We start from the raw sequence: 27,820 nt of genomic DNA, 5'->3' as shown, positions 1-27,820 counted from the left end.
CACACATTTCTGCCTTAGGATCTTATGTTAGCTGTTCCCTCTACTTACAGGGTCTCCCCCAGTTCCTCGCATCCTCGGGGCTCCCACCTCCCCTAATAGCCTTCCCGGGCCCATAACAAGGTTCTCTTTCCTCCCCACTCTCTGTGATCTGATCCTGTTCGTTGGCTGATGGCCGTGTGGTTGGTCTCCCTGCCCCACCCCACCCCACGTGAGACCTCAGAGCCTCCTGAGCTCCGAGCGCCCAGGTGGGGCCCTGGCACCAGAGTGGGCTCCACAGGCGCCGGTTTCACCGACGCACACGGGGCAGGAGCTGCTCAACTCCGGAGCCTCCCGGCTGCACCGGAACCGCCCCCTTCGTGCCTTTCCACCGAGGGTGGGGACAACAGGGGGCTTGGCCACCGGAGGTTTCCTGACCTCGACCTGCTGCACAGATCAGTCTGCAAAACTGCTAGCTCAGGCCTGCCTCCCTGCAGGCCCCGGCCCTTCTCCTGCCTCGCTCTCCCGCGATGTATTCTCCCTGCTGAGCCATGACTCTGGTCTCTTCCAGTCCCTGATACCCTGTCCCTAAAACTAAGACCTGCCGCCAGCCTCCCAGACACGAGTCATGGCTCTGTTTCCTCAGAGCGGGGCTTGGCAAACGTTTCCTTAAAAGGCCCAATAGCCCTGGTTGGTCTGGCTCAGTGGCTAGAGCGTCGGCCTGCAGACCAAAGGGTCCCAGGTTCAATTCCGGTCAAGGGCATGTACCACAGTTACAGGTGAGATACCAGTTGGGAGCCGAAAACCAGGATTACAGGCTTTGTTAGGGAAAGAGACCTGCCGGGCTGTCTCGAAAGGGGAAGACGGCAGCACGTGCAGAGGTGAGCACGCCTTCTGAGGGGCGGAATGGGAAGGAATGAGGGCTTAGTGAACTCGGCCTGCGCAGATGGGTGGCTTAATGCATGGTCCATACAGGACAAGGGCTGAGGGTATTTGGCAGGGGTGGATTGGCGGTTCAATGTATAGTCCATATAAGGTCCATGGTTAGTCACTCAGGTATTTCTGGGCTGCAGGTTACGTCATACTCTGCCCACCAGTTGGGGGAAGGGAGGATCTATCGGCAGGCTCCTCCCCGGCCCAGGCCCTGGTCAGGGCTCGTGCTGGAGGCAACCAATTCTCATGTTTCTCTCACATCGATGTTTCTCTCTGTCTTTCCCTCTCTCTTCCACCCTCCCTAAAAATCAATGGGGAAATATCATATCCTCAGGTGAGGATTAACAATAACAATAAAGAAATACAAGTCCCAATAGTAAATATTTTACACTTCATGCTGAAAGGCCAGATGGTAATTACTCAACTCTGGAGCCAGAGCAGCCGCAAGCAATACCAATAAATGTGGCTGTGTTGCCAATAAAACTTTATTTACAAAGACAGGCCACCAGCTGGTGCACCGTCATCTGCCTTCCTCCGCTTTGGGAAACAGCCTTACCCAAGTGGCCTGACACTGAGGTCTTCTGGCTCCGGGGCCTGAGTCAGCGGGAGGGGCGGGGAGGCCCGAGGAGCAGAAGGCTGCAAGGAGCAAATTTGCCAAACACTGAAGCTCACATCAACGACCTCCCCTGAGGGGTGGGGGGCCCCCCAAGCTCCTCGCATTTATCATTCCATCTTTCCAGGGTGGAAAATCTTGTCATCTGCAAAACAAAACCCCTATTGCACAAGGGCTCCCCCGCCACAGAGAGGCCCGGGCGCAGCTGGCATTTCATTGACAAGAAGCCAGGGCCCGACTTTCTGGAAGTGCATCCTGGGCAGAGCCTCTGGGTCGCTCCTGTCCCGGGGAGATGAATGCAGCTCTCGCTCCCAGGGCAGCTCGCCTCTTGTGGCCTGGCAGGCTGCCAGGCGGCCCGGCGCGAGCTGCTGCCTCCTCGGATCCAGCGGCCGGGCGCGGGGAAGCATGGCCTGCGGCCACTTATGTCCCAGAGAATCCTGACTCCCTGGGGCTCTCTGGGGTGGCCAGGCCAGGGGCTGGGGGGTGCCCTGGTAGCACCTTCCCCTGCCCAGCCCCCTGAGTGAGATGAAGCGAGAGGCTAAGAGTGACCCGGGCTAGCCCCTGCCCACACATCTCCAGGGGCTGCCAGCCACCCACCATGCTCCCCAACTCCCGGGCACAGGGCCCTCGGGCTGTCCAAGGCACCTGATCACACAGGTGTGCCAGGTGGAGTCGCACCGCAGGCTCCCCTGCGCCCGGGCCTGATGGCATCCGTCCCTGCCCGGTGTGCAGCATGTGCAGCCCCGCTGACGGGCGCCCCGCCTTCGGTGCCGGGTTGTGCTGGGCGACCTGACCCTGGGAAGGCCCAGCCCTCCACCGAGCTGTGCCCAGTCCCAGCACGCCCCCGGCCCCCGGAGCTTCAGGTGGCTCCACTAACACCTCCGACCCAGGATCAGCCCACCCAGGGGCCCGGTTCCGGGGCCTTCGCATGTCTGGGAAGGAGGCCCGTGCTCCCCGCCTGCCCACAGGCCTGACCGGAGCCCAGAGAGGGAAGTAGCCAATAATCAGCCACATGAGTCCTTTGGGGAAGCTTTCCGCCTCCCCTTGTAAAAGCAGGGCTCCCAGAAGCGGTCTGAGCGCGCACAAACCGAAAAATGCCAGGTGGGTCCGCCTCCCCCAGGACCTGGGCGGCCGCCACCCTGCAGGGCAGCCTGCCCTGAGGAAGTCAGAGCTGCGCTGGTGGGGAGGGGGGCACGGGAGAGGCCCCCCAATGTCGCCCCGGGAATCTCCCTCTGTCCCTGATGGCGACACCCACCCTCCTTCTGACCCACGTCTCTGCCTTGCCCAGATCAGTTTGTGACAAATTGTGTACCTCACGATGGGGAGGAGCCTGGGACCGTCCTAGCGGTATCACCCGCTGGCCTGGATGCGGGGGACGGGGGGGGGGGGGGGGGGGGGGGGAGGGGGGCGCCTTGGAGTTCCTGGTGGAGACGCCACCGCTGCAGGAAACCCCAGCGCCAGGGGCTCCCGGCCGCCCTGGTCCAGCGGGCAGCCCCTGGCTCACTGCAGAGCAGGCCAGGCAGCTGTGTGGGGTGCAGAGGGGAGGGGGGTTTCTTCCAACGCTATGCACCCCACCAGCCCCGGCTCTCCAAAGGCATCCGGGCCCAGGGCTGGGCTCCCAGGAGCCAGCCACACTGCCACCCCCCTGGGCTCTCCAGCTCTGGGCACTGCCACTTCAGCCCCGGGCACCGGGCCAGGCCTCCTCTGCATGGCAGCCCAGATGGTTTACCACAGCCTCGCTTCCCAGAACTGCCCGCTGCCTGTGTCTGTTCTGGGCGCAGGCAGAGGCGCCGGCGGGCACAGCACCACTGCGGGCGATGGAGACTCCTACCCCAGCCCCGGGCAGAGCAGTGCTGGCTGGTTCAGGGTCAGGGGAGATAACCGACTGGAAGCAACTCCCTCTTTCTCTACCCCTCCACCCCCACCCCCATCCCCGGCCCCAACTCACAACTTGGACCAGATGTGAATTCCTCAGAGAGCCCTAGCGCTGGTGGGAAGAAACCCCCTCCCCTCTGCACCCCACACGCTTCACACTCTGCATCCTCCTGAAGTCCCCCCACCCCCCAGACCTCTGTGAGTGGAAGAATGGGTCCCCCAGGACCGGGCCGGGAGCTTGGGCCCAGCCCAACCCCAGTGGCCTGGGAAGCTGAGGCGGCAGAGTGGGTGGGCGGCGGGCGGTGGGTGCGGTGTTTTCTCTCCCCTCCCTCGGCACTCTTTCTGGGAAATGCCAGAGGCCGGGCCTGGAATGTCAAGGTTGGAAAGAACTCCCGGCTCAGCCTTCCAGCCACAAACCTTTTCATTCGCTCTGGGGCCCTCGGACAGGAACGAAGCCGCCCGCTTCCCTTCCCGCAGGGGCCATTGTCCCGGCCTTGCCCAACGCCCGCCCACCCGATTAGCAGGAAAGAGAGAGAAAAGGGCCGCCCTGCTATGTGACCTCTACCCACAAGCCCAAAGGTCACCTCTGTCCCAGCTGCTGCGACCAGGGGTCCCCACCATCCGGCCCGGTGGGCGCAGGGGGCGGGGGGCAGGGGGCTCAGAGCACAGGCTGAGATGCCACAGGGCCCAGCTGCCCAGGGAGCCGCCCGTGGCAGTGAGGGGCAGGGCTTCCTGGAGGTCCCCCAGCATCACCTCCTCGTGGGTCTGGAGAAAGGGGAGCTGGAGGAGGCTTCCTAGCTTCCAGGACGCCCACCCCCCAAGCACCATCCCTACACGAAAGCAGCTCCAGGCCTCACCCACGAACAGGCACAGTGTGGAGTGTGTGACATCAGGCCACCGGTGTCAGACCCAGGCTCCCTCCTGGTGCCAAAGAAAGCCCGCCTGGGGCCATGGCCTTGGCCTTGAGCAACTCTGTGGTCTGAGGCCAGTGTCCCAACCCCCGTGGCCGCCAAGGCAGCCACCAAACAATGGCCACCTTAGGGCGCACCCAAGGACGGGAGAGGGTCCATGCAAATAGGGACCTTGAGTTCGCCAGGCTGTGCCCTGGCTTCCCGGGACCAGCCCGGCCCCAGGGTTCCCATCTCTGAGGTTTGGGGAAGAGCGCATGGGCCGTCACAAGCCCATGAGTAAGTGGTGCCCCACAGGCAGCTGAAACCGCTGTGGACTTCCCCTCAGCGAGAATGAATATTATCTTTATGACCAAGCACCTTTGACTGGAAATGGGATTCTGACTTCATAGAAGTCCTGCAAAGGGAGAGATTAGGAAAAGGCGGGGGCCTCCTAAATCCCTTCACCGGGAGAACACAGGGCAGGGCCAGGGCCAGCCCTGGATCGCGCTCCTCCCGCCGGGCCCCCAGCAGGCAGGGAGGGTGCGAGGCCAGGTGACCTGCTCTGGTCTGGGCACCTCTCTGCCTGGAAGCGGGTCCCTGGGAAGGTGTCTGTGTTGGAAGGCGGCTCCTCCCCCACTCTCACGGCCACGTCGGAGGCCTCACTGCCTTGGCCTGGGATTAGTGGGCCTACTAATCCCACCAATCCACACACCCACGCCCACCCTCGCCCACCTCCCGGCCCTCAGGGAGAAGGCTCTGGAGGAAGGGCTGGTGGCACCCGACGGCTGGAGACAAGGGAAGGCCACCACCCCTACCTCAGAGACTCCTGGGCTCCGGGGACCACGCTCTGGGCTCACAAAGGAAACATCAGATACAGTCTGTGTGCTGGAGTTCCCGCCGACACGGCCCCAGAGCCATTGGTCAAAGTGGAAAGAGCCCCCTGGCGGTTAGGGTCTCCGGTGCCAAGTGTCACAGGGAACCTAGAAACCAGACGAGTGCGGGCTTCGTTCCACCAGGAGAGAGACAAACACGCAGACCCAGGTCCAGGGGACACTCTGGAGTCAGCGGGCGCTCCCTGTAGCTGCAGCGTGAGGGGTCGGCGGGGCAGAGGCCGCTGACGGGTGGAGAGGAGCACAGAGCTGTGGACACACTCACTGAGCCGCCGGGGTCATCCCAAAGGCGACGGGAATCCTGGAGCGATCAGGCAGCCGGAGGGACGCTCGGTGGCTGCTGGACACAAGAGGACAGCTGGTGGGCAAGCATGCCCCGCAGGAGACGCGTAGCTCCCCAAGCAGAGCGCCGCTCACGGCCAACCATCCCCCGGCAGCCCACCGGCTGTCCCCACAGACGCCCGGGGCTTTCGAAATAAGCATGGCCGCCGGGCACCGAGCACTTCATATGCACAAGGCCCTCTTCTAAGCGTTTCTTTTTTTTTTTTTTTTAAATATATCTTTGTTGATTTCAGAGAGGAAGGGAGAGGGAAAGAGAGATAGAAACGTCAATGATGAGAGAGAATCATTGATTGGCTGCCTCCTGCACATCCCTCACTGGGGATAAAGCCCGCAACCCAGGCATGTGCCCTTGGCTGAAATCGAACCTGGGACCCTTCAGTCCGCAGGCTGACGCTCTATCCACTGAGCCAAACCAGCTAGGGCCTAAGCGTTTCTTTTCTCCCTTCCCTTCCCTTCCCTTCCCTTCCCTTCCCTTCCCTTCCCTTCCCTTCCCTTCCCTTCCCTTCAGCATTTTGCATGCAATCGTTCATTCAGTCCTCACATCTATGGGGCGCGGTAGGTACTGCTATCAGCCCATTTCACCAGCAAGGAGAGCGAGGCACAGCTGGGGGAGTAAATTGCCCAATGTCACCAGCTAGTGGGTGGCAGAGCGGGGCCAGCAGTCCAGTCTCCGGAGTCGGCACACAGGGGGCCCAGCCCCCTTCCCCCTGCGTGTCCTCACTTCCTCCAGCCAGGACGCCCCGTCCGGGTCCTGGTGTGCCCGCTGCCCTCCTCGCTGCTCTCCCATCAGCCCGGGCCCCTGGCCCCGCTGAGCTCCCCACCAGCCATGCAGCCCCTGCTGCTGGTCCTGCCTAGAGCCTGGGCTCGCCTGGGCACCGCACTGCTGTCCTCAGGATCCACCGGTCCCAGAGGTCGCTCCGACTAGACGGGAATTCCCAGAGCTCCGGGCTGTTGCTGTTGCTTTCTATCGCTCCCCGCTTCGATCTCCTCCTCCCTCCTCTCCCCAAATGAACTACCACCTTCGCATAGCATCATAATCACACCCGCAGCCCTTGGGGGGCGCGGGAGGGGGCCGGGAATCCCATGTCTCTCACCTCGCCTCTCTCTGTACAGGATTCACCCCGCACGCCGCCTGTCTTCCCAGCACTCTGCCCGGGCCTGGCAGAAGCAGGCACTCCGCGCGGGTCTGTGGGAGGGAGAATGACCCTGACTGTGTCAGAGCAGCATAATTTACAAAGCACTCTCTCACCCATTAACTCCAGGGCTATTCCTTTCGAGTCTTCCTCGTCCCCCATGAGGCTCCGCACAGAAGCGTAAGCTCACGGCGCAGCCTCCTGCGGATCAATGGCTGAGAAGAAGAATGGACTCCTGGTTCCAGGGAGAAGGAGAGTCCACCCCAGCACCCACACCGCTGTCCTCCGCATCTCGAGGGCAAAGACGGGGTCTTGTTTGTCTCCACAGTTCAGGGCCCAGCACAATGCCTGCTACACCGAACCCGCTTTTTGTGAAACGTGTTGACTAAATCGGTTCCCCCCTACAGAAGGAACAAGAGGACACTCCTGTAGGACCGGAGGGCGAGCTGGACGGAGTCGTTACCGTGTCCAGCACATTCTGACCTCGTGGGGTTTTCTCATCGCAGATGTCTGATGGGAAAAGGGTCACTATTCCTATTTTGCAGAAAGGAAAACAGAGTCCCAGAGAGCCTGCGTGCGTGTTGTCCTGCCCATATCTCATAGCCAGAGGTGATGGCACAGTGGCAAAGGCTGTGAGGTCCTACTGGCTCCCCCAGAAGCAAAGGGGCCAGGTCCCCGGTTCTAGACTCCCAGGCTGCCCTGGTGCTGTCAGACGGAGGGGGGGGGGGAGGGGGGAAGGTGGTGCTGTCAGTGTCGCTTAGCTGGTGCTCGGGTGGGTGTCTGCAGCGCCCACTGCCTGCTTGGGGACAGATTGCACAACCTTCCATCCTCAGACAGCGGGTGCGATGCCTGGTGAGCCCAAGCCACCCACACCCATGCCAGTGGGACCAAGCGCATGTTCACATCCATCACACCAGGCCTCCCCGCCCCCCTCGCCCCCCAGAGATCAGAGCCCCCACTCAGAGGTGGGGGGGCGGCACGTGCAGGCTGTGCTGGGCCATCTGCAAGTGGCCCGACTCCTGAAAACTGCTCCTCTGCCGGCCTTTTATTCCCAGGTCCGATTCCGGACGGTGATGTGAATTGTCCTGCGGGGCGTGGGGGAGGCCTGAGGTCCCCCGCCCCAGCTCCTGAGCCAGCCTTGGGGCGGCCCCTGCGGTTCCCATTCCAGGGCTTTGGGGGAGCAGCACCAAACTCCACTCCACCTCCGAGACCCCCGGGCGCCCTCTAGCGGGCGCGGGGTGCAGCCCTGGCTCGCCCTCGGGCCAGTCCCGCCGGGAAAGCGCACCTCGCAGACCCGCGCCGCGCCACGCAGGTTTGGAGACCCGACGCTAGAAAAGCGGTCGTTCGTTTGTCTGGGTGGGGGGAGGCGGCACCCTGTCAGCGTCCGCAGAGAAACTAGCCAAGGGCCCTGGGCCGAGGCCGGACAGCAGCGACGCAGGCTGAGTCCCCTCCAGCCCCGGGACTCGCGCTTTGCCTCGGGGACATGCCCACAGGTGGCCATTGCGCGCCCCCTCCAACTCCCAGCTCCGGCCTCCGTTTCGCGGCCGGACTTGAGGGTGTCCCCAGTTCCCTTTCGGCAGGCCGGGGCCTCACGGGGCCTCGATAGGGACCTCGGGTGGGCCCGGGTGGGGGCGAGGGGGCGTCCCCGCGAGGTCCGAGAAGGGACCGGGAGCCGGGGCCTCCCAGCCTCCTGGAACTGCCCGCGCTCCCGGCGCGGCGCCCCCGCCTCTGCCAGAAACCAGCCTTCTTAGAAGGGAAGGAGGGAGGGAGGGAAGGAGGAGGGGAGGAGGAGGGAGGGAGGGGAAAGTGTGAATGAGAAGTGGGGGGCGGAGCGCGCGGGGGGAGGGGCCGCTGCCAGGAACGCGCCGGCGAGGCTGGCGCCCAGGCCGCGAGCGTCGCGCTTTGTCTCCGCGCGCGTCTCTGCCGGCCCCGCGGCCCGGCCCGCCCTCGGCCGCGGCCCCTCCCTCCCGCGCGGCCTTTCATGGCTGCGAGTAGTGACTAAACATTACAAGAAGGCCGGCCGCGCAGTTCCAGGAACCGCGGGGGGCGGGGCCGGCGCCGAGTATATACTCACCAACGCGGCCTCCGCGGCGGCTTCGACTCGGACTCTCCGCGCCGCCGCCGCCACCGCGCCACTCCGCACGCCGCCCGCCCGCAGCCCGCAGCCCGCGCCACGGCCCCCACCTCTCCCCGGCCCGACCGACCCGGCGCTGCGCGGCGAGCCAGGCGGACGCCCGGGCAAAACCCGAGGGACGCACGCACGAGGGAGGGCTCCGTTGTGGACTTCACCGCCGCCAACATCTGGGCGCAGCGCGGGCCACCGCTGGCCGCCGCCTCACCGCGGGGACCGTAGGAGGCTCAGCCCCGAGGCCGGAGACTTCAGTTTGGGATCAGGTAGGAAGGAGGGGCGCGGAGTGGAGGGGTGGCCCTGGCTGGTCCCGGGAGCCTTCCCGGTGTCCCCTCCCTTTCCCGGGTCTTTTCCCGGCAGGGAGGGGACGAGGTAGGAGGCAGAGCGGATGGGAGTCGGAGATCCCAGGTTCCCGGAATGCCCCGGCTGGGGCTCTCGGGCTTCTCGCGTCCTCCCCCCGCGCACCCTCTCCCTCCAGTGCCTCGGGTTTCTTTCTCGGTCCCGACCGCCCTGAGCCACCGGACTGAGCGGCGCCCAGAGCGTCCCGGGCCCTTTCCTGCTTCCCACCCAGCCACGCTCCCGGAGACCCAACTTCCGCGCCCGAGTGCAACTCGGGGACTCGCTGGGTGCCGCCACCCGCCGGCGGGACGAGGGCTGGGCGGGCTCCGCGGGGTACCTGGGTCGAAGCGGGGGGGACCGGGCGAGGACCTCCAGGGCAGCGGGTGCCCGGCCGCTCGGGGAGGCGCAGGCACCGGGGCGGGCCGCGCGCGCTGGAGGGTTCCGGGCACTCACGCGGCGCTCTCCTTCCTCCCCGCAGCCCCCCGGGATGCAGTAGCGGCCGCTGTTCGGAGGCCGCCGAGCAGCTGCAGCCGCCACCGCGCAGACCCACGCTGGCTCCGTGCGCCATGGTCACCCACAGCAAGTTTCCCGCCGCCGGGATGAGCCGCCCCCTGGACACCAGCCTGCGCCTCAAGACCTTCAGCTCCAAGAGCGAGTACCAGCTGGTGGTGAACGCCGTGCGCAAGCTGCAGGAGAGCGGCTTCTACTGGAGCGCCGTGACGGGCGGCGAGGCGAACGTGCTGCTCAGCGCCGAGCCCGCCGGCACCTTCCTCATCCGCGACAGCTCGGACCAGCGCCACTTCTTCACGCTCAGCGTCAAGACGCAGTCGGGGACCAAGAACCTGCGCATCCAGTGCGAGGGGGGCAGCTTCTCGCTGCAGAGCGACCCGCGCAGCACGCAGCCCGTGCCCCGCTTCGACTGCGTGCTCAAACTGGTGCATCACTACATGCCGCCGCCGCCGGGCGCCCCCGCCTTCCCCGCGCCCCCGACGGAACCCGCCTCCGAGGTGCCCGCCCAGCCGCTCCCCGGGAACCCCCCCAGGAGAGCCTATTACATCTACTCGGGAGGCGAGAAGATCCCTCTGGTCCTGAGCAGGCCGCTCTCCTCCAACGTGGCCACCCTCCAACATCTCTGTCGGAAGACCGTCAACGGCCACTTGGACACCTACGAGAAAGTCACCCAGCTGCCTGGCCCCATTCGGGAGTTCCTGGACCAGTACGATGCGCCGCTCTAAGGGGCCAAGGGCAGGGGTCGGGCGAGGGGCCTGGGTCCCCTCTCCTCCGTGGCACATGGCACAAGCACAAGAATCCAGTGGAGAGAGTCCTGCCGCCCTGGGTGAGCCCAGGGGTGGGCCGGCCCCTCCCGCGGGCCCTCCCCCTGCGGAACGGGGCAGGCGGGGCCTGGAATGTGTTGGAGGGCAGGGGAGTGCCACCTGGGCGCCCCTCCCCCGCTCCGCCCGCTGGCCCGAAGGGACCACTTCAGCGACAGCATTGGATTGATTCTCCTCTCCTCTCCGCCTCCTTGAACTAGTGAGAGCTGCCGGAGAACCTGTAAACTTTCCGAAGGAACTTGTTTGCTCTTTGATTTGGTTTTAAACATGGCTTTCATCCTGAGCAAGTCTCAGGCCTGGGAAAGGGTGGACCGGAGAGGGCGCCCCGGCCCCAGGGCTACAGGCTGGCCAAAGAAACGGCCACTCCCACCGCCAGCCCAGGTGAGGAGGGTGGCTGCGCGCTCCTCCCCCGGCTCTGGAGAGAAGGCCACGGGGTGACCTGAAGGGTACCACGCTGCTCCCTCCCCCTTGGGGCAGCCACCAGGAAACAGGTCCTAGAGTCCACGGAGGGCTCAGCAGCCCAGGGCCCTTCCCCCGTTTTAAGAGGGAAGTGGCACTTGGAGGGGGAGGGATGGACGGGCTGGTCAGTCCTCCCCCCACCCCTCACACTATACCTCCCAGCACCTGGGGGCTGGGGGGATGGAGGAGATGAGCCATCTTTGACCCCTGATCCCGGCCAGAGAAGATGGAGGATTCTGCTTTGTGCCTCCTCCTATGTCTGGCTCGGAGATTTGCCTTAAACGCTCCCTGTCCCGTGGATGGGGACTGGCACACAAGAACCACACACTCGGCCGATCCAGGCGAGGCCAAGGGATTCTCAGAGGGCAGGCCGCTGGCCGCAGCGCGGGACGGGGGCGGGGCAGAGGTGGATGGCCACCCCTTCCAGCTGAGCCTGTCACAGGTGCCTCCTGGTGCCTGGGCTCTGGCCCGAGCACAGCCACCAGGCCCCCCACAGCCCCAGGCCCTGCACAGCGCTCCCTCACCTGGGACGGGGTCCCGCGTGGAGCCATCCATCGGACGCCGGGGCACCTGCCACCCAGCGGCTGCTCCACAACAGCACTGATCGGTGAAAACTTACAGGAATGTAGCAGCGATGGAATGACCTGGAATTGTTTTTCTGGGGGGTGGGGGAGAACTAAACACAGTTTCCTGTGTTGGGTATTGGTCTGGATGGGGCAGCTGTGTGTTGGGGTGTTTTTTTGTGTTCTGTTTTGTTTTTCCTCGTTATTTTGGTTTTGTTTTGGGTTTTTTTTTGATGATGTTTACAACCTGCCTCACTCTGTCTTTTATAAAGATTCCACCTCCAGTCCTCTCCCCTCCCCCACCCAGGCCTTCAAGGCTGTTAGGAGATGCTTGAACTCAACAAAATACCAATCCAAGTCAAACTTTGCACATATTTATATTTATATTCGAAAAGAAACATTTCAGTAATTTATAATAAAGAGCACTATTTTTTAATGAAAAACATGACTTGATCTTTTCTCCCTGCCACCCCCCCCCCCCGCCCTCCCCCTTCTCTGCCTTGCTTTCTCTTTCACACACACCCACACTCCGTGCCCAGGGGAGGAGGGCGGGCGGGAGCGCCACCCTCCCCAGCCCTGCCCCCTTGCGGCCCTGGCGTCCTCGGCTCCTCTTCACGTCACTTACAAGCTCCGGCAGCCCCGAGACTACCGAGAGGGTAATTCCTGCTCGTCTGATTCAGATCTGACCAGAATATGCAAAGCAAGTTCGCAGGAAGCAGGGAGCGAGCTGAGCTGTGGTCAAAGCTTTTAGAGGCTCCAAGCTATTAGAGGCGCTTGGCTCCCTGGCAGGGAGGTTTTCCGAGAAAGCCAGACTACAGGGTCCTGGTGATGACCCCTGACCTCGGCGCAGCTGGGTTCACCGGAGGTGGGGCTCTCCCCAGGGGCTCTGCTCCCCACACCACCTCCAGCTCCCCACCTAGTTCCTTGGAGCCCCAGCCTGAGCCGTGGGTGGGGTCCCCGACCATCTCTGCCTCTAGTTCTTTGGTCACTCCCACCCCCGGGGCCCTTGGAGGCCACCCGGATTAACCTTCCCAGCCACGCCCCCAGGCTGATGTTCTCACCCCACATTCCCAGGCACAGCTGTGTGTCCACGGGAGCAGGGACTTGGACCGGTCACTTCTGATGCCTAGGACGGTGCTCAGTAAATATTTGCGGACTCGTTGGGGGCAGCCACTCGGGTTCACAGAGGTGAAGCGACCTGCCAAGGACACGCCATTTGGGAAGGTGGGAAAGACACGGGGGTGACCCTAGGAGCATTCTGCCCGAAGCCCCGAGTGCACGCCCCGGGCTGCTCTTGGGTGGAGCGCCAAGAGGTAGTGCCACCACCGCCAGGATGCGGGTCTCAGCACTAAGGCTCTGCAACAAGCACACAAAAAAGACCTTCCCTTCGGCATCTCCTCCCCTGCATCCTCCTCCCCCCAAGCCCCCCAGACCCAGACCCGACAGGTGGAGGGATGACTGGCAGCCCCAAGTCAGGGGCCGAGTCCCCAGCCCTGAGCCACAAATGCCTGAAACATGCCGGCCCCCGACAAGCTGCTCCAGGACCCAGCGTCCAAAAGGCACCCGAGAGCAAATAAACAACGTTGTGTTTCTTTCCCATTTCCTGACCTTTTGGGGAAAAGAACCTAAAGTGACCAGGCCCGGCGTCACTCTGTCCGCTGAGTGGACAGAGTACGTAGGAACCCCACGAGAGAGACCCCCCGCCTCTGCGACTGGGAACACAGGCCAGATAACGTCACCTTCCCAGAGCACCGGGTCAGGGGAGGGGACCCAGTGGGCCTGGCTCCACAGGGCCTCCCGGGAGGATGAGCGCCTGGCAGGCTCTTCTCTGCCCTGGGCCTGCCAGTCGGCCGCCATCCGCCTTCCAGGGTACCTTGAACCTGGAGCACAGGAAGGCCCCCTCCCCACTCAGGAGGCAGCTGTTAGCTGGGGAGTCCAGTGGCCACAGGACCCTAACAAAACGGAGTGTCCTGGACCCCTGGCTGAAGGAAGACGCCCTGACCCCTTTCCCTTGATGACTATTCCAGCCTCTCCCCGTCTCTTCTGTCTCCTCCATTTCCAGCCCACAGACTGGGCTACCCTCTGGTTTTGCACACTGAGGCCCAGAGAAGGAAAGCAACTTGCTTCAGGTCACACAGCAAGCGAGTGGCCAAGGTAGAGCAAGAATCCCTCCCAGAGTCCCTCCTCCTCCTCCTTCTCTCCTGTGGCAAAGATCTCCCAGTTCTTTCAGGGGCAGACACCCCCTCCTCCAAGGGACTTAAGGGGGGGGGCTCTCTGCCCTGGCGCTAGAGGAGGGGTGCCGCCTGGTTCCGGGATTTGCTGCGAAGCATCCTGCAGGGCGTGGGGACAGTTCCCGGTGGCTTCAGCAGGTACCAAAGCCTCCGTGGCTTTAAGAAGAGGACAGCTGGGGTCCCCTGGACGGGGGGGGGGGGGGGGGGTGCTCGCCACTCCCCGCCCTGTGCCCTCGCTGCGCTGCCGTGGACTCTGTAAGAACCCACCCCCAAGAGGCCCCAGCCCCTCTCCCGCAGCGCCGTTGGGGGGGGCGGGCTCCCGCGGAGGGAGAGCCAGGAATGGGAGACGGGAGGCTGCTCTGGGGGCTGGAGGAGGGGGCCCAGCCGGGAGCGGGTGGAACGTGAGCCGCTGTGGTCCGAGCAGCAGGGTGCTGGGAGGGGGCGCCGCGGCGGACAGGCCGAGGGACGGAGGGGAGCCCAGAGCCCCGCGGGGACTCTAAGCGGAGACAAGTCTGCAGGGTGCGGGCCGGCGTGCACGCGAGTGGCCCGGGAACCCCGGGAAGACCGAGGCCGACGGCGGGGAGAGCCGGGTCCGGGGCGCACCTTCCCGGGCCGCGTCCCGCTCACGCCGGTGCGGGCGGCCGCCGGCGCCGCTCCCAGGCCGCCCTGTGCCGGGAAGAGGCACTTCCCGGACCCGCGGGAGCCCCGGCGGAGCTATGCGAGGAATGTCCACGCCGAGCCCGCGCGGCCGCACCTCCGGGGCCCGCACGGCCGCCGCCGCCGCCGCCCAGCGAGCCTGCGCGCGGAGAGGCCCCGCCCCCCCCCGCCCGCGGAGCGCGGTCGCCATGGCGACGGGATTGCAGGCGCGGAGTGTGTTTATTCTCAGCCCAGTGCCAGGAAATTCGGCCGGGAGGCTGCCAGGCGCACCTCCCAGGGGCGGGGGGCGGAGAGAGGGGGGGCCGGCGCGCGCGGGCTCCGCGGGGAGGGAGCCCGTCACGGGGGTCGCTGACCCCGCCGAGGGGGCGCCGCTCAGAAAGCACCGACTCTTTCCCGGAGGGGATCGAGTTCTCTGGTCCCGGGGGCCCAGTCCCCCTCCAGGCAGCAGAGGCCTCCCGCCCCCACCCGCACTCTCTCTGCAGAGATCCTGTTCCGACAGCCCCCCCCCCGCCCCCCGGCCCCCAGCCCCTCCCTCCCTCATTGATTCGCTCAGCAAATACTCAGTGGACACATCCTGTGCGTCAGGGAATTGCGCGTGGAACCGGACAAGGCCTTGCTCGCCCCGCTCGCCTGAGTTAGTGGGAGGTAGTGGGAGTGACAGACCCTAAACTACCAGTAAGCACATCAGCAGGGGCTGCAGCTGGTGCCGAAAGGGGCCTCTGAGCCGCATTTCCCGTGCGTCGCTCCTCCGCAGTTTGGTCTCACCCTTCGGGTGGGATGACCAGCTTGTCCCGGTCCGCCCAGCACTGTCCCAGTTCAGACCTGCAAGTCCTGCCAGTCAGCACCTCCCGTCACCCTGCCCTCAGCCAGAACCATCCCTGCCAGAGATGGAGAAACTGAGGCCTGAGACACAGGCAGGTCTCCCAGGGTTGGGGGGCTGGGGAGGGGGCGGGGGGGGCAGTTAGAGAGCTGGAGGTCCCAGCTGAGAATGCAGGGCTCTCTCAGGCTACGGGCCCTGAAATGAGACATGGCCGGGACCCCCTCGCGGCCAGGTCCGGGGACACAGGGACACACCTGCAGGCCCGGGAGGGGCTGCATCGCTGCTGCCCTTTTGAAGCAGAGACCCCAGGACCCTCCGGGAAGCTCAGCCCCCACCGGCTCCCAGGTGACTCCGAGACCCCCGCTGGCCGCCTTCCGGGAAGAGAAGCCTGGTCCTCCTCTCTTCCTCCTCCTCTCTTCCTCCTCGAACCTTGACTAAGCCCAGCTGGGAAGTCAGCAGGGAGGGGAGGCCCGGCTTCACCGCCCTCGCGGCGGCAAGCAGGGACAAGTGCAGCCCTTCCTGCTGCAAGACAAGGGCCTGGGGAGCGGGGGTGCTCCTCTCCACCCCAGAGCTGAGCCCTCCCAGCTGTGCAGTGCTGGGAACAGGCCAGGCCTTTGTGAAATCCTGGGTGAGCCTGACCCACTGTCAGGAGGCCTGCCTGTTGCCTGTGGAAGCCGCGGAGGGGGGGCAGGGGGGGGGCTGTTCCCAGAAGCAGGGAGGACTCTGGACTTCCCACTCCTGAGCCTGGGCGGCCTTAAGCAACAGCAGCGGCCTGGAGCTGTGTGTGGCCGAGAGGCTGCGAGCCCCCCACCCCACCCCCCTCTTCTGAAAGGAAGCGGCTCTGAGCGCAGATATGTCCTGCAGTCCTGAATGCCATCGCGGCCTCTGCTCACAGCGCACAGGCCCGGCTTTCGAAAGAGGCTGCGCCCTGGCCCCGGGGCTCGGTGGGTGGGAGCCGGGTTCTGTGCACCCAAAGGTGGCGGGTTTGATTCTGGATCAGGCACATCCCCAGGTTGCAGGTTCAGTCCCCGGTCTGGGTGTGTGCGGGAGGCATATTTCTCTCTGACACTGGCATCTCTCTCTCTCTCTCTCTCTCTCTCTCACACACACACACACACACACACTTTGGCCTCTCTCTCTCTCTCTCTCTCTCACACACACACACACACACACACACACTTTGGTCTCTCTCTCTCTCTCTCTCTCTCTCACACACACACACACACACTTTGGTCTCTCTCTCTCTCTCTCTCTCTCTCTCTCTCTCTCTAAAAATCAATAAAAAGAGGCCGAACACCTAGACATAAAACACCCACCCACCAGGATGCAAGGTCGTTATTTACGTTCCACAAGAAAACGCATTTCCTCTCTTGGGCCTCCCTCCCCCCAAATCCCAAACCTTCTTTTCATACAGAAGAACATTGCTTAGGGCCTATGATGTACAGCAAGCGTCAAACTTGCGGCCCACATGCAGCCCACAAGAATATTTTTGCAGCCCGGCCAATGTAACGATACGTAAGAAACGTCTCAATAAAAATTTTGTGACTTAATTTTTACAATATCTGCGATACATAGTTATTAAAAATGAACTACAAGGTTTGCTAATGGCTGATGGCTATAATCGTGTTGCATTCATTTCCCTTACGCACAGGCGCACCATTTCTCTCCTCTAACACCAGCAGCAAATATTTCAGCAGCCGATGGCCATGTCATCAGTCTTGGACTGACTTGTTTGGTGTGCGCAACGGGAAATATTTCGCTTTCGGAGAACAAGAAAAATAGGTTTACTTGCGTTACGCTTATTAATTTGTGCAGTTATTCAGTGTCTAGAAAAAATATTAATTTTTATTAAAATGTTCTGTTATTTTATGTTAGCGATGACTCATTTATTTCAGCCCTTTGTATTCAGCATGTCTCTACTGAAATAAACCTACGTTTCTATGAAAATTGAAGCTTTTGTTTGCAGCCACATCCACTTACACCTTGTTTATTTGGCCCGTGTCGGCCTGTGAGTCTGACACGCTTGCTGTACAGGAGAGCGAAAGTATGGACGTGAACATGAGGACCTGCCGCATGGCACAACTCCAGGGGGCGCTGTTTGCAACGTGATCTCTGTGGGTGGTGCCCGTGAAGTCGTGTGGTGAGGGCTGCAGGGTTTCTGAACTTCGGGTGCAGGAGCAGCCCCTGCTGCTGGCCTGAACAGCGCCCCCAGTGATGCCAAGGCAGGGAGCCCCGCGCCTGGAGATCCGTGCCCATCAGGAGACACTGAGACTTCAAGAGGCTTCCAGTCTGAAAGGGGAACCAGGCAAGAAAACCAAGAAGTATCCTAAAAAGGAGTGGGTATAAAAATAAAATGGCACGGGGCCCGGCGGGGGAGGGGGAGGAAGTGGCCAAAGGTGGCTTCCCAGAAGCTAAGACGAAACAGCAGGTGTTCCCTCCAGGCGCGGGGCAGCGGGGCATTCTAAGGCCCAGAAACAGGGAAATGGCCCGGAAAGGGGAAAACACTTTGGGGAACTTCCAGATGTTAGGTCCGTCCCCAAAGGGCGCATCCATGTCAGACTCGTCGGCGAAAAACACTGCCTTCCTGGCACCACACACACAGCTCGCCCTGCAGGCCCCGCACGGTCCCCTGGGCGCTCTCCCCCGAGCGGTTCCTCTAATGAGCTGCAGGGCCTCACCCAAGCACAGAGCTGGGCTCCCTCAATGCCCCGCCCCACCCCCCACGGGGGGGGGGGCACACTTCCTCCCAGCGGGTGGGCTCACCTGCCCATCCCCTGCGTCCCCCTGTGCTCACCTGTGAGCCCTGTGGAGCAGTGACCCTGCCTACCCAGCCAGCCCCTCCCCCGCTTTGAATTCCGCCTCTCCTTTGAGGCGTCCTCCTTTCCTCCCTGCCTCCTCCCAGATGCTCCCCTGGACTCCCTCTCGCTCCGCTGGCACCCCACATGCTAGTCCCTGTCCCTTGGTCACATGGCGTCACTGCTGCTGGTTTCTTGCAAACGGGGCTGGGAGCTCTTGGAAGGGAGAGCTCACGCTATTCATCCCTCAGCCATGGTGCAGGGAACGCCTGCTCGGTGCCAGGCATGGGGTCTTCCGCTTTTGTATGTTTTTCACAACACCCGGCAGAGTGGGGGTGCCCGGCAGAAGCCCCCCACCCCCAACCACTTGGCCAGTGGCCGCACCGAAGGAGTCACTTACATACGATTTAAATTGTTCATAACTTTTTACTTTGTTTGGGAAGCGAACAGGCATCTTTTCAGCACCTTGTGTTTGCATAAATAGTGCTTCTGTTTTTCAAAAAAACGCGTCCTAAAGCATTAGCTCATCGCCTCTTCCCCATGTGCCTGGATTCCAGGGCTCCCCCCGGGGTCCAAGCGGTGGCTGAGTGCACACTTGCCTCCCCCCAGAAGCCGCTTGGCCTGGGGGTCAGTGTCAGCAGGGCTGTCCTTCGTCCCTCCACCCACACCTTGCAGAGGTCACGGGGCGTCCCCTCCCAGCAGCGGGGAGCCTCAGGGCTCAGCCAGTGGTGCCAATGGACGTGGAATTCCCAGGGCTGTTCCAGCAAGACCTCTGGCCAAGCCAGTGAGCAGGGTTTTGCCTGGAGCCTCCGGGAGCCCAACATGGCTCCCAAGAGCCTTTCTGGGAGCCAGGGTGGATGCAGTGCCTCTGTTCCTCTCTGTTACAGGATTCTGGAAACCGAGGCTGGAGGGAGAGGAGCCGCGCGTGCCAGAGGGAGGACGGCTGGCTCTCTCCAGCTTCTCAGTCCCTTGGCACCTGGTGGACAAAGGCAAGGGGGTCTGGCAGGAAGGCCCCCCAGGAAGGGACCTCAGCCACATTGCCCAGTCGGGGTGGGGACAGTCATTGGCTATGGAATCCTGCCCTACACACTGGGGCTTCCTCATGGGGTTCCTCAGGCCCTCACTTGGGGGTTTGGCTGAGAACTCAGCAAAGACCCTGAGCAGCTGGGGCCTGAGCCCTGGAGTGAAGGGGAGGAGCCGAGAGAGCCCCGGCCGGCCCTCCCTCCCGCAGGCGCCGGGCCAGGCCTGTCCCGGCTACGAGGAGCTGAGGTCAGCCAAGGGGCCGCGCTGAGGAAAGAGGCCACGTGCCCACACCGGGATGAGGACCGCGCTGGTCGGTCCAGTGGAGGGACGGGGAGGACCCTCAACCTCCGCAGAGTATACAGGGCCATGGGGCCACCGGGCCACACTCTGTGGCTATTGGGAGGGACCTCTGGAGAGGAACCAATTAAAAGGGCCAGATGGCTCAGTGGATAGAGCGTCAGCCTGCGGGCTGAAGTCCTGGGTTCAATTCCGGTCAAGGGCACATGCCCGGGTTGCCGGCTCGATTCCCAGTAGCGGGTGTGCAGGAGGCAGCCGATCCTCTCATCATTGATGTGTCTATCTCTCCCTCCCTCTGGCTTCCTCTCTGAAATCAATAAAAATATATATTTTTTAAAAAGGGCCAGATGCCTGGTAGAGGTTTAGGTCCCCGACACAAAGATGGGGAAAGGGCCAGAGAAGGCTGGGGGACTTCCTGCGTGCAAGGGGTGGGCGCGCGCTGCACGCACGTGTCGTCCAGCACATGCTGAGCTCCTGCAGATCTGAGACAGTGCCGTCGGGATGTGCACGGGACAGTCTCTCCTGGGTGATGCTTGACGGTGAGTCATCACAGGAACCCGGGAGGCGGCTGCCCGGGACGCGGGGTGGAGGCCATGGCAGGGGTCCGAGCTTGCCTCTGGGAGGGGAAGGCCGGCCTGGACTAGGACCAAAGGTGCCCTTGGCCTCGGAGGCAAGGTTCAAGCGACCGACTCAGCCGTCCAGGGTGCAGGTGAACGCTGGCCCCGTCTCTGCAAAGTTCTATGGGAAACAGACGGGGGCGGCTCTGCCCCGGGCCTTGGTCCCCCCGAGCCTGTGGAGTGGGGGTAAGACAGGTCCGCAGCCCACAGCCCTCTCCTGCAGCAAGACCTCAGCCCGTGTGTCTTATTTATTCCAGACTTTTAGGTTATGTTTCCGATGCACCAAGCACCAGAAACATACACACCCATTTCCTTCGCCAGCAGCCCCTCAGTTAGGTCTTGTGGTCCCCATTTTTTTAGTGGGGGGAACTGGGAAACGGAGATGCAGGGTGACTTGCCCAAGCTCACACAGCTAGCCAGGAACGGGCCAAGCTTCCAGACCCAGGCAGCCAGGCCCCAGCATCCTTGCCGTGGCCAGCACCCGCGGACCCCCATCCCCCCGCCCGCCGGGGCCTCAGGCTGGTAGAGGGCAGAGCGCTGGCCTGGGCTGAGTCCCAGATCAGTGCTGCTAATGAATGACCCTGGGCGGGTATCGAACAGCCTGGCCTTGGTCCCTAACCGATACATGAGGGTCTCAACCAAACCTGCTTCTGGGTGGTTGTGAGGTTGAGATAAGAGCATGTCCGAGGTCAGTGCTACTGGAAGAGTCTCCCTGGGACCAGCGCGATGGGAACACCTCCCGCTCACCTGCCACCAACCCCACGCGCTCCTGCGGGGACCAAGGTGGCAGCAGGCGAGACGCAGCCACGAGGTCCCCGGCTTCCTGTGCGAGGCGAGAGGAAGCGGCTGCTCCGTGGTTCGGCCAAGTCCTGGCTTTCCGCGCCTGCTGGCCTCCCTCCTTGTTCTCCTCCGCTGCCCTCTGTGTGACCTTGGGGGGGGGGGGAGCGTGTAAGAGTGTCCTGGGGTTGCCATCACAAGGGACCACAAACTGGGTGGTTGAGAACAACAGACAGCGATCTCCTCACAGCCGTGGGGGCCGGAAGTCCAAGCTCCAGGTGTCCGCAGAGCCGTGCTCCCTCTGCAGCCTCCAGGGGCGGAGTCCCCCCGCCTCCTCCCAGCGTGTGTGGTTGCGGCAATCCTCGGTGTCCGGGCTTCTCCGCACAGCGCTCCTGCTCTGCCTCCGCGCCGTGGCCGTGTCCTGGTGTCTGTGTCCAAATCGCCCTCTTCTTGCAAAGACACCAGTCCTTGGACCAGCGCCCAAACCAACCCAGGGTGACCTCACCTTAGCTGACCACATCTGCAAAGACCTGGTTTCCAAATAAGGCCCCGTGCACGGGTTTGCACGTGGACATGAACTCCGAGGGGCACGATTCGCCCCAGCATGGCCGGTCGGGCCTGTGGGGTGTCCAACCAGAACTTTCCCCCCTTTCTTGGCCTCTTCCAGGAAGAGCCTGAGAACTGTGCCTCTGCTCTCAGGCGGAGGGCCACACGGAAGGCCCCTGTGTGTCCTGTTAAAGGCACCCCGAGCGGAGGACGGGCTGGAAAGGCGCCCGGGGACGGAGCCCAGCGGATGGCCGAGCCCAGAGCGGGGCTAAGGGCAGCGGCTCCCGGGAGGGGACGTGTGTCTGAAGCCTGCGACAGGCCCGGCTGGTCCTCCACAGACGCGGCCTCATGCGGCGGCAAGGGCGCTTCCGGCATGACGCTGGCGGGGCGCTGCCGTCGCGGCCACCTCGGATGACCCCTCACAGGAGCGAGCCCTTGGGAAAGCTTATTCCGAGCATTCGGGGGCGGGAGAGGGAGGTGGAGCCGTGGGCTGGGCGGGGGAAACCTGGCCAGTGTCGCAGGCCCTTGGCCATGTCACCAGGGAAAAGCCCACGGGACGCCCCCCAGCCCGCAGAGCCCTCGGTGTCTGCTGGGGAGACGGACACGGCCTGTGGCATCGCTCACACGCACCAGGCCAGGGAGAGATGGGGGTGAAGCCGCGGCCGTCGCCATAGCCTCCCTCAGCCCCGCGTCCTCATCCCCTCAGAGAGGCGGAGTGATGAGGAGGGCTGCAGGTGGTCGCTGCCAGCGAGCGAGCCAGGGGGACGTGCTTAGGGCTTCCCCTCGGAGCAGGGCCTGCAGCCCTCGCTCTGCACGCGCTGACCCGCACCTGCACCGGGGACTCTGGGTGCCCAGGTCTGACTGCTAGAGCCCAGGGAAAGGCAGAGGGAGGGTGCCAAGAAGGCACGGGGCTATGCTCTTACCTGAACCACAGGAAGGGGCCGCCCTGCCCCATCCAACCCGCAGGGGCGCTTCCAGGGGCAGGAAGTCAGCTGAGTCGCAGCAAGCGGCTGCCTGGGGGAGGGGCTCAGGCCCGGGGTCAGCGGGGCTGTCTGCGGCTTCTCTCCTGGGGCCACACTTGGAAGCCTGGAGCGGGCAACCAGAGCCTGGGTGTCCACCCCGTTCCCTCACCGGCTCACAGCTGGAGACCGGCCGGCCTCAGCCTGCTGCCCTGTGTACCCGGGGGTGTCATGTCCCCACTTCCTAGAGCTGTTGTGATAGTTCAGTGAGCACCCGGCCCGCGCTGGCGGCTCAGATGCCCCTGGAGAGGCCCGGGCCCGGGACCGACTTCATTTCTCGCCAGCAGCCTGGCATTTGCCTAGCGGGGCGACCTGCTTAGGGGAGAGCGCTGAAGTCTTAGCCAGCTCCGGGCGGCCCCTGGGAAAGCAGGGAGGCCCCGCTCCATGCCTCACACACGGAGCGCGAGCTCTGGCTGCAGCTCCTCGGGGGGGCCCTCGCTGGCGGGCCTGCCCAACCACAGGACCAGCGGGCTCCGGGCCAGGCCGTTACAGTAAGCCCGGCCCGCCCTTCCTCACACGGGTACCACAGTTCCCGCTCGGGTCCGAGCCCTGGTTCCCACTGAGGAGGACAAGGGGGATCAGGGCCCCTTACCCACCCCCCCAGGATGCCCATCTCCCCAGCCATGTCCAGGGGCGGCCTCGTCCTGGTGGCCGCTGGCAGGGGAGGGCAGCTGGAGCGGCATGAGTGCGGGGGGCTGACTCACGGCAGCCGGCTGGGCCTCCAGTAATATTCTTGGACCTCAGCCCGGGATTCCTGCAGGTTCCGACCATCCCTGTGTGAGGCGGGCGCCAAGGTAACCCGGGGGGTGTGGGGCGGGCTTGAGGAGGGTGTTGACCACAGCAGCCCAGCCCTGGGGCACCAGCTGGGGCAGAGGCAGGCCTAGCTGCCCCCAGGCCTGGTGGAGGAGGAAGGGGGGGAGGAAGAGGGAACCCCATTTAGAGAGGGCAGGCCCCCTGACATCATTACTCTATTTTAATCGCACCAACCCTGCATGACAGATATGACAGGTCGCTGGTTAACAGATGGGGAAACTGAGGCTGGGAGAGGCGAGGGAGGTGAGCATGTGGGGGGAAGGCCGGTGAGGGGTGGGGGCGCACAGGCAGAATGGGGGGTTAGGCGCCTCAGCCTCCGTGTCCCCCGAGGTACAGCGGGACCACGTGGCCCAGGTCTGCCTCGAGGGCGACACTGCGGAGCGGGTGCGGGGCCCGGGGCCGGTGAGGGTCCTGCAGGCCGCTGGCCGCTGGCCTCTCCCCACGCCTCCCCAGGGCGGGCGCCTGGCCGGGACTGGCCCGTGGACCAGGCGGCTGGAGTCGTCCCCCCACCTCCGGTGCCATGGCAACCGCTCTGTGTACAGGAGAAGGGAACACGCCGCCCGCCAGCTGCGCATTCCGCAGCCCTTCCATCAGCACCGCCCGGCGGCCTCCTCGCAGGCGGTGAGGTCAGCGCCGCGCCCGCCGCCTGGGCTGGCCCCGCGCCCGGGATCCCGGCCCCCGCCCCGCGCCGTCCTCCGTCCTCCGTCCTCCGCACCGTCCGGAGCCCCCTCCCCTGCCCGCGCCCGCCCCGCTCCCCGCCCTGCCCCCTCCGCCGCTCCTGGATCTCCGCCTGCGCCCCGCCCTGGTCCCGGTCCCCGATGCGGGTCCCCGCCCCGTCCCTGCCCCGCGCCGGGTCCGGCCCCCCGCGCGCCTCGCGCTGGCCGCCCGCGGGCCCCCGGGCCGAGCCCTATTTCGGGCGCTGGCGCTGCGGCCGGGGCAGCCCTGCCCGGAAGGGAGGCTATTCTGGGCCGGCCGCGCTAGCAGCTGAGCCCGGGCTTCCCGGCAGGGTGCGCGGCCGGGCCAGAGGGCACCCTAGGGCAGGGCTCCCCTCCTCCCCTTCCTCCCAGGCCGCGCCCAGCTCCCACCCCTTTTGGGCCAGACCCAGGTCCTTCCTAGGCCTGGAACTTTCTCTGGGGCCAGGTGCCTGGCTGTCCAGAGCCAGGTAACCCCCTCCCCACCCCCGCCCCCCCCTCCCCCGCTGGCTCAGCCTCCTCTCTCTGCTCCCACCTCTCTGTCTGGGGTCTTCCCAGCACCCCGTGCTGGTCTGGGCACAGCCTCTGTCCCCACGTGTCCCACTCACCTGCCCTCCCCGACTAACCCCTCACCCACGTGCCCAGATGGTTCCGTGTTGAACCTCCATTATCCAGCCCAGGTGGGTGCCCCCTAAATGACCTTAAATAAAAGTTTAAGTCACGTTTTGTGACCTAAAACTCCAGGCTGTGTGTGTCTTTTTTCTTCCCCACGTCCTGCCCAGCAAACCCTCCTGAGGGTCAGAGAGTCCAGCTGCCCCGGGCCCTCCCCCACCAGAGGGAGGACTGCCTCCCTGGGGGCCTTGGCTTGTACCTGCGCCCACGACCCTGGGCCCCTGGGGTTTACTCTGTGACCTCAGGACCCACGGCTGGGCTCCTCGGGCCGCATGCGTGAGCCAGGGTAAGAGCATCTGCAGTCGCTCCCATGTCCACTTGTAAAAGGAGACAGAACAGCGTGGCCGGTGTGGCTCAGTGGCTGGCCGTCGACCTATGAACCAGAAGATGACGGTGTGATTCCGGTCAGGGGTCAGGGGTCGGGGCACATGTCCCGGTTACGGGCTCCCTCCCCAGTGGGGGGCGTGCAGGAGGCAGCCCATCAATGATTCTCTCTCATCATTGATGTTTCTCTCCCCCCCTCCCTTCCTCTCTGAAATCAATAAAAATATATTTCAATTTAAAATAAAAGGAGACGAAACAGATGCAACACCACGGAACGCAAGCCACTACCATTATCTAACCCAACCCTCCCTCCTGGGCAAAAGGCTCCCAGGGAGAGAGTCTGAGAGGCTCTGGGAAGGCGCGTCATGCACCCAGCACCTCGCCCACTTAGTCCCTGGGAAACACTTGGTTCCTGTTGAAGGCAGGCTCTGACTCCCCAGCCCCGGCCAGCACCCGCCCGCCTGGGCCAGCACCCGCCCTGTGGGCTGGGGGAGGGAGGGAGGGAGTCCACGGCAGCCCACCTGTGATCAGGTGAGGACTCTGAGGCTGAGAGGGCTGGGCTTGCTGAAGGCGGAGCCTCGGCTGCTGGGTCCCCCAGAGGCTCTGCCCAGACCCCAGACGCTCTCCACCCCCAGTTTACAACCTCCACTTTCCTTTCTTTTTCTTTCAGATTATGACACGATGTCTGCACCTTGTACAACACGCGTACTAAATATATACGTGTCCTCAATTAAGATCATTAAAAATTCAGTCAGCCCCAGCCGGTTCAGCTCAGTGGATAGAGCATCAGCCTGCGGACAGAAGGGTTCCAGGTTCGATTGTGATTAGGGGCCCGTACCCCTGTTGCAGGCTCCTCCTGGCCCAGGCCCTGGTCGGGGCGTGTGCAGGAGGCAACCAATCGATGTGACGTGTTTCTCTCACATCGATGTTTCTCTCTGGCTTTCACTCTCTCTTCCACTCTCTAAAAATCAATGGAAAAATATCCTGGGATGAGGATAAAAAAACAATAATAATAAAAATAAATAAAAGTGAAGATTGAGTTATATGTGAATAAGAAGTGGGGCAGCCCCCGCCTCTGGGCTCACTGCCCATCTTGGTGGGCGCCCCGTTTCCTTACACCTTGGGCTGCCGGGCAGAGAGGGGAAGGTCGGGCAGAAAGCCGCCACCTGGGGTGGGAACTGGCGAGCAGGAGAGCGAGAGGTGTGCTTCACATTCACCCGGACATGGGAGGAACCCCCTTTCTCCCCAGGGCCCTCTCCTCCCGTCCCTGGGGCAGGGGACCAGGTGAGGGGAAGCCCGGTGCGCCAGCACCAGCTCAGCTCCTGAAGAAGTGGGCGCCCCAGGCCTTGTCAATAGGTGGCTCACTTCCTGCCGAAGCAGCGAGCGCCTTCACACGCCCCACCCCCACCGGGTGAGTGGAAGGCGATCAGTGGAGATTCATTAAAAGTGGAAGCTGCTGGGAATGCAGTGCTCCGTCCAAAGTCTGCTGCGAGGCAGAGCTGTGGCTGAAATACACAGAGGGGGCCCTCGTTTCCGGAAGGACGGTGCCTGACACTTGGGGGGGCTCACAGTCGGGGGGCGGGGGGGCACCCGGGCCAGACGCGCAGGCAGTTGGCATCCTGGTCAGATCGCACCCGCCAGGCTCTGCTCTGGTCTGTTCACTGCAGGTGCAACAGCCTGCTGGCTTCTGGGGACGGCCTTGGGCCTGGGCCTGGGACATGGCAGGCTCATAGGGTCATCCATTTCCTCCTCCTTTCCCCTGCTCCCGGGGCCACCCCAAGTGCCCCAAATCTCCTCAATCCTGGGGCGGAGAGGAGCCGTACCAGGCGAGTTTCCTTTAAGGACGGATACTTTCTCAGACTTGGGTAATGGGGGAAAGTCACAGGCCTCATTTCGGAGAGGGAAGGAGCAGGGCCCCGGGTGGGGGTGGGCGGGGTGGGGGGGGCGAGGATGGGAAATCTCACCATCCTCACTTCTGCTTTGTGAGTGCTGAACCCTGGGCTGCCCACAGCCCTCTCTTCCCATAACTTCCTCTAAGCAGCCCGCGGGCCATTTGCATGTGTCTCGTTGAAATTCCGCCCGAGCATCATCCTCTCCCCCGCCAGGGCCCCCTCGCTGAGGCTGGCTGGAGCATCCCCGGGGAGCCCAGGGGTGGGGCCGAGGGGCCCCAGGACGCACTGGCTGCCCCGGACCTTCCCCCACTGATTCACCCTTTATCACAGGCGGGCGGTTTTCCTAGAATGTTGCATCAGAGGGTTGCGGGTTTTTCCGGAGATTTCCACCCGCAATGACCCATCGGGAGCCCCTCAGGGAGAAGTGGAGGTGACTCCCACTGGCAAGGGCTGGGTGTTTGCCCCTGACGTTGGGGTCCCTGCATTTTATGCTTCTCGGGGCAGAGCTCGGCCTCCTGAGAACGCACTCGCGGTCCGCCCCGCTGTGCGCCCGCAGGCTCTCGGCCCGTGTTTTTCTCTGTGAACACATGTGTGTTCAACGGATGCGATGGCTGGGAATCATTTACCCCCGACGAAGAAACAGGAAGACAGCGCAGTTTTAAAGTTCTTCTAAAGAAACGTCTATCCTGAGATTTGCCCCTTCTTCTTAATGTTCCTTCGCTTTGGGTTGTCAACTCTCCGATTCTCCGTTTTAAACTCTCAGCATTCGGTTCTCGATTCTAAGCTCCTGGGGGCTCATCCAGCCCCTCATCCAGGTTCCGAGTCACAGAGCAGGTTTGTTATGTTCGACTGCGCTGCCTGTCTTAGCCGTTATTTTTTCATAAAAATGTTATTATTAATGCTTCCAGAGAGAGGAGGGGGGAGGGAGGGAGAGACAGAAACATCATGATGAGAGTCATGGATCAGCTGCCTCCTGCACGCGCCACACCAGGGATCGAGCCCGAAACCCCGGCCTGTGCCCCCACTGGGAATGGAACCGTGACCTCCTGGTTCATAGGTCCACGCTCAGCCCCTGAGCCGCGCCGGCCGGGCTCTGAGCCCCTCCCAGAGGCTGGCACAGCCCCGCCGACTGACCTTGGGCCGGCTCAGGGGTCACAGGGTGGTGGGATGATG

The 27,820-nt window shown here is 63.6% G+C and overlaps 1 protein-coding gene across 1 annotated transcript; it reads left to right on the top strand.

The window, feature by feature from the left end:
* Nucleotides 1-8,906: 8,906 nt before the first annotated feature.
* Nucleotides 8,907-11,915, top strand: SOCS3 (suppressor of cytokine signaling 3). Its single transcript, XM_059671427.1, has 2 exons — nt 8,907-9,046; nt 9,598-11,915. Exon 2 carries the CDS (start codon nt 9,686-9,688, stop codon nt 10,352-10,354), a length of 669 nt encoding a protein of 222 aa, XP_059527410.1. The 5' UTR covers nt 8,907-9,046; nt 9,598-9,685; the 3' UTR covers nt 10,355-11,915.
* The last annotated feature ends 15,905 nt before the right edge of the window (nt 11,916-27,820 follow it).

Source organism: Myotis daubentonii, chromosome 16 (assembly GCF_963259705.1).
Source record: "Myotis daubentonii chromosome 16, mMyoDau2.1, whole genome shotgun sequence".
Lineage (NCBI taxonomy): Eukaryota > Metazoa > Chordata > Mammalia > Chiroptera > Vespertilionidae > Myotis > Myotis daubentonii.
This window is presented reverse-complemented; position numbering and strand designations above follow the sequence as displayed.